The sequence below is a fragment of the Arachis ipaensis genome, chromosome B04, assembly GCF_000816755.2.
Source record: "Arachis ipaensis cultivar K30076 chromosome B04, Araip1.1, whole genome shotgun sequence".
Taxonomy (NCBI): domain Eukaryota; kingdom Viridiplantae; phylum Streptophyta; class Magnoliopsida; order Fabales; family Fabaceae; genus Arachis; species Arachis ipaensis.
Window position 1 is genome coordinate 14,905,523 of NC_029788.2, and position 6,454 is coordinate 14,911,976.

Here is a 6,454-nt window from a genome sequence, read left to right on the forward strand (position 1 = left end):
CCATCCTAACATATTTGAAAATAATAATTATCAACAATTGTTGCAAAAAGAAATACAAAAAGCTAAGGGAAAACCATCTAAAGAGTAAAGCCTATACTTTCCACTTGAAGGCCACAAAACCAACATTTTTCTTTTTTCACAGAAGAATATCAATAAAACTAAAGAACCAACTTGTTCTACCCTACACTACACACCAGTACAGCATAGCAACACCACCACCACAAATGTGGTTAGATTGCAATTATAAAACAACAACAACAGGAAAACATATCGAATCAATTGACATAAACTTCAATTAGTCATGCATAAGCAGAACAAAGGTGAACAGTTTATCTGACACAGACAAATTTGATGTGGCTTACATCACTCAATATTAGCTCCGCAAGCCGCAACTGGTCTGCAATGCCACTCTCAACCAGAGTCTGTGCACAGAAAAAGAGAATGGATTTTATGAGAGTATCATAGATAAATGTGAATTTAAAAATGATTTAAATGAATACATGAGAGAGTTCAGTAGTAATATTTAACCCTTTTTTCACTCAGTAGTCAGTAATACTCTTGCATAAATTTTATGAACCTGCTCTGCCAACAGGAGAGAAGAGCAACTTCACAAAAGGATGACAAATACAGATGGACAGAACAATCAAAACCATAGGTAATTTCTTCATCTACCACTCACGGTGTCTTTTTTAGAGGGTGGGAAGTGTGTGGAGGGATAGAAAACCCTTTTTTCTTTTTTTGGAGAGAAAAAGAGAAGGGGAGAGGGGGGCCTTATCTCTTTCAAGTATAAAAGCAACTTTCTTGTCAAAAAGTGCTCAAACAAGCAGTTCTCATTTTTCAAACAAAGAGAAAATGAGGGGAAAATGGTGAACTGCAAAATGATAAATAAATATAATCAAGAAACAACAACTTATATGATTTAGTCATATGCTCAGACCTTAAGAATCAAAGGAAGTGTTGACAACTCAACCGCGGGTAACTCCCTTAACTCACTGTTTACACTGTGAAATGCCTCACCTGAATATAATACAAAAATAGTCAGGCTAAGTCAAAGTAACAATCAATATGACTCTGCAAAGGAGCCTAGGAAAGGGTCAAAAACAGAATTCAAGGATCATGTTTCTTATTTGTTGGACTAACATTATGCGTACTTGTGTGTTGAAAAAGCCAATGAAATTTTCATGATAAAAAACAACTTTATATAAGGGACATGGACATAAATTTAATAAGTTCAACCATTTTTCATTTTGCCCCATTAGAAGTTAGAATTCAGGCATAATAAATTATGGGTGATGGTATTGTCACTCCTATTTTTGATAATGCCACTCTACAGATGATTTTATTTTGCATTATGTTTGCATGAATTTGTTAAAAAAAAGGAGTGGTATTATCAAATAATAGTGGCAACATCCATCCCTAAGTTATTGATCACTGGTGACAAACATCAGTTCAAAATAATCCAAACATACATGTCCATTAACCTTAAAAACAATTCCAAACAAAGCAGTGTAATCTACGCAGAACCATTATGGCTATACTTCACAGTTATGGTTGCATGAACTCTCAGGTCTAGGAGCCAGACAACAGTATGTCATATATAACAGATAACAGAACCATAGAAAGGTGCAACTCATCCACCCTAATCGAAGAAGAAATTTTCTATATAGCACCACACGACAACAGAATAGTAAAGCAGTAATATATGCAAGCCAACATAAACAGGCACTAAGTTTCAGTAAATGCATATACATATATATAATCAACATCCAGGTGGGTGAAGGAATAATGACATTCAAATTTTACATTACTTACTATTTAAAGTAAAATGCATATTCCTTTGCACATTGCAAATATTGTCCCTGTACAAAAAAGCATAATCCTCAAGACAGGTTTGTAGGAGCAACGATAAAACTCGAGAAAGAGTAACTAATATTTAATAAACGTTCATTACCAAATATAAGAGCATCCACTAGTCTCTTGAAAGCTAAGGGCTAGTTCTGTACCAGATTCTGGATCTCTCCATGAGATGATTGTATCTGAATGATAATAAAAGGATATCTTCTGTCAACCCTCATATATTTCAAGCATAAATGTGTAGATATCAGTCATCAATAGAAAAATATATCATAACAAGCACTATTATTACCTTCTTGTTTCCTGTAAATATCTTCAGAACTGATGCGATGCATTAGTAAGTTGTCATTATCTTCTTCATCATAAACAAATAAACCCAGCTCTTCTGATCTCTGCATCATATATCATTATGATTTTCATTCATTATAAGAAACTCAATATATAACTAATAAAAAGATTAAAAACCAACTCAAAAGACCTCCATATTTGAATATGATAGAATTGTCTTTAATTATTAAATCCAATTCGCAGATATTTAGGAAGAGTAAGGCAGAAGATGTAACAGAAATTAGACAAGAGAAATAATCCATACCCATGAGCATCACCAATCATTGATGAGAATATCTCAAAAATAAACGCTTTCTTATAGAACTCGAGTATAGATTATAATTTATAATTTAAAAGGTCAAGATAAAAGCCTCCTAGCAGCATAAACAAAAGCAAACAATAAGATGAAAAGTCATGCATACATGGTCCCCTGACACATGCACACAGACATGTTGATCAGAAATGAAAGCTTGGATGAAACAGCAGACAAACCTCTATATAATCAATAGTGACATGTCCAGTGCCTTGGTCATCCCATTTTCCATCATCATTCATTCGATAAACCTTGACACGCTGTATCCAATAAGAAGAATTACTAAGTTACATAGGCATTTAAACCACTCAAGATTTTAATATTAAATTAAATGATGTTATGTACAACTACAAATCACATAAACATCATATATAAGTGACTAAGAAATCATATGATCTCCTGATATGTTTAGCTGTAAATCTTATTTCCATTTCCCAATTCATTTCTCACATACAACTCTATCCACCATGATAAACTTGTTTTGTAAGTCTACATCTCCCTCTAAAGTCAAATCCATTATTTGGATAGTTCTGCTCAACAAAATTAATACCAATGACATATTGTAGGTTTGAAGGCCACATAAGGCTGTTTCCCCTTAAGTGTGTGTTATATGTGAGACAAATTCAAAATTAATTTCACATGTATTTTGCATTGCAATGTGACTCACTTTTCTGGGGTACTTTGTTAGACATCTTTAATAAGTTAAGCGTGCCCTGCAATTTTAGATAAGCTTTTGTTGACTAGTTTTGCAAGTTTCAGGAGAAGGAATATGGCCAAATATTTGTTGCAATGTGCCATATCTCCCATCATTTCAAATATTTGGTTGAGGCATAATTCAATCACTTTTAATTAGATGTTTCTAGACAAGTAAGTTTTGAGGGATAGGGTTAGGAGTTTGGCCTTCAATTATAGATTTTTTTTTAATAAAATTGTTTATCAATAAATAGAAAGTTCGCTAAAATAGAACAAGAATAAATGTCTTGCAAAGAAAATCAAGAGTAGATAGAATACCCTCTATTCAAAATATACGTTAGCCGGTACCATTTTTCTGGGAGGGGGAATAGTAACACATAATTCTCCAATAAGTAGAATTGGACACACATGGAAGGTAACAATTTAAATTTGATGGAACATACAAAATTGAAAAGCTCAGCAAAAGATCATATACAAAAGACACAAGAAGGAAGATGCCATGTGGCTGCTGCATGGTAAAACAGATAAACTGAAAACAGGAAAAAGTTGCAATACCAAATAACTATAATTGAACACTCTTTAGCAAAATTTGTTTTTTCATTTATGCAATATCTTATGTAAGTTCTGAACCTTAACCAGTATGTTAGATAAATGCTTGAATTAATAACAGACTGACCAATCTGCACCAAGAAAAGAAAGAAATATGAAGAAACAAGAACAAGAAGCCAATTAAATTGGATAAAGACTATGCATTCTTTTTCAAAGTAAAAGACTGACAAAACTGAGAGGGTGCCGACAACCAAGATGCCAGTAATAATGTAGTACATATCCATAATAAATCCATGACATGCCATGTTATTAAAGGCAATAAGTATTCCCCTTAAAAGAACAAGGTAGCAATACAGCCACAACAAGCTGCATACAGAAGAAGAAATTGCCAAAACGTTACAATAGTAAACAAAATAATGCAAATTCTTTTGTTCTTATTAGCAATTATTGAGATAATTGGAAAAGTAATGGTCCATTTAGTGAGCAGTTGGGACTAAAAGCATAAGCGCAAAAAAAAGACTATAAATTGGACTTTTAGCAAGTGCGCACTGCTTGCTGCCCAGTGAGTCCATACTACCAAATAACACACAGATCTCAGAAGAAAGAAATATATAATGAATGTATCTGAATTGCAACCAAAAGCAAGGATGGTAACATCAGAAATTTATTTCAGGCTCAAACAAGACTGGCCTTATCCAAAGTTCTCCAATAATTTTAAACCAAGCACTTTCAGGTTACTAATTCCTTCTAATAAGGACTGAGCACAGCCCCCTAATCACCTCCAAGTGGATGAGAAGGTATGAAGGTAACCAGTTCTTTTGATAAAGAGGTTTTAATTTTGATCTACTTTCACTTTAAAAATCCTTTACGACTCGTACCATCATGTATTTCCAAATCATCAAGTTTGAGTATTGTTAGAGATATATATTTATTCATGTGGCTCTATGTAAAGTTCAATCCTTACTACCCCCATTATTATAAATAGAGATATAACTCCAGTGCAAGACAAAAATAGACTTGAGCGCAATCCGCACTTCAAGCTCAAAAAACTAAGTTTTTAAGAGAGATGGTTCATAACAATTATCTTGACCAGTTGATCACTACCTAGGAAATCTAACTTGTTTAAGAGCCCTGATAATTAGTACAAAATCCTTCTAGACATGTGTCAAGTGGACAAAAGCTAAACCAAGAAATAAATAAAAATTGAGAAAGGGAGCCAAAATCAAGCAACCTTGTTTGGCAGCCAAGTTTCATAGAATGCTTTCATACTATTAAGCATCTTCCTCTTTTACTGATGTGCCAGCACATCATTGTAGATGGTAGTTCAATAAAACTTTAAGCTTTGAATCAATAATCAATACACACTGACACACTGACACATACACATATGGATAGTGAACTAAAAACAATTATTACAAGAAAAAATAAATAAAACAAAAGTAGACTATTCACTATTCAAGCAAGAGCATCGTCCTATTTCCTAAAGCTACACCTCTCTGCATCTCAAACTCATGAGAAGAAAGGAAACACAGTCCAAAAATGAATTCCAAGGCAACACCAGTAAATCGAACTCGAACCCGCACAACATCGAATAGCTAAAAAAGAAAATTGCATTGACTAGATTCTACGACAAAGCAGAGAGTTTCCAATTAGAGGTTAGGAGAGCTTGCCTGCATCGAATTAGAGGAATTCGCCTGCGATTTCTCCGGCGCGCCCATCGCAGCAACTCAGAAAACAAAAAAAAAAAAAAACTCAGCACAACAATGAAGAAAATTTCCGAAGATACCGAATCCTAGCGTCGAATTAGGGTTTGAAGAAGCAAGACAGGGAGACAATTGCAGAAAGGGAATCGAGCTTGGGAGGATCAACGAGAAACCCTAACGCCATTCACGCAGCAGCATCGTGTGAGCTCTTCAACTATCTCTCTTTCTATCTATCTCTGGGTTCTTTCCCTGAATTTAATTTATTCTTCTCTCAGGAAGCAAGAGGGTTTTCTTTTCTTTTTCTTTTTTCTTTCTTTGTTTTTTTTTTTTTTTTTTTTTTTTTTTTTTTTTTTTTCTTTGTGCCCCAGCCCCTGAGCTTGTTCGATTAAGCAGAAAGAGAAGTAGCAGTAGTGGCAGTGGAAGACAATTACGCTTGTTTGTGTCTCGCGCTGTCGAATTTCCCAATATGCCACTGTGTTTGCAGTGAAATTACGACCAAACCATTGAGAAGAGTAACTCGCGTTTGTTTTTGGTTCTGACTTCTGACATGCGCGCCTCATTCTCATACTAACCCCACTTTTAATTAAAATTTAAGGGAAAAGAAAACACAAATTTCTTTTGAGGTATTTCTTGAGATTTAATTAAATTACGAGGCTATTCGTATAAAAATATGGAAGATAATAATATTACTCTTATTTTGATAATATTAATTATTATAAAATTTATTTTATTACTATATTATGTATATTTTGTCTTTATTGTCAAAAAAAATTAAATTTGTCACGGTCAATTTCTTTTTTAAAAGAATTGTTTAGAAAACGTTAATTCAGAGAAATCATCATAAATTTTACTAAATCTCATATTATGCAGTAAAAACATGTTATGTGCATATATACCAAAAGTTAATTAATTTAATAATTAATTGTTAATGCACACTTACCATAATTATATTGTAATTTGTCTTTATATATATATATATAAAGATTGCATATATGGAATGGTGTGTTAGATCTTA

The 6,454-nt window shown here is 33.3% G+C and overlaps 1 protein-coding gene across 1 annotated transcript in view; it reads right to left on the reverse strand.

Moving 5' to 3' along the window:
• The window catches only part of LOC107638999 (serine/threonine-protein phosphatase 4 regulatory subunit 3A), a 15,018-nt gene extending 9,179 nt beyond the window's left edge, over positions 1–5,839 (reverse strand). Inside the window, exons 1-7 of the mRNA XM_016342402.2 lie at positions 5,407–5,839; positions 2,674–2,754; positions 2,147–2,246; positions 1,952–2,036; positions 1,813–1,859; positions 938–1,017; positions 363–422 (exon numbers count right to left, since the gene is read on the reverse strand). Coding sequence (XP_016197888.2) covers positions 363–422; positions 938–1,017; positions 1,813–1,859; positions 1,952–2,036; positions 2,147–2,246; positions 2,674–2,754; positions 5,407–5,454 — 501 coding nt within the window. The 5' untranslated portion in view covers positions 5,455–5,839. The remainder of the gene's footprint in view (positions 1–362; positions 423–937; positions 1,018–1,812; positions 1,860–1,951; positions 2,037–2,146; positions 2,247–2,673; positions 2,755–5,406) is intronic.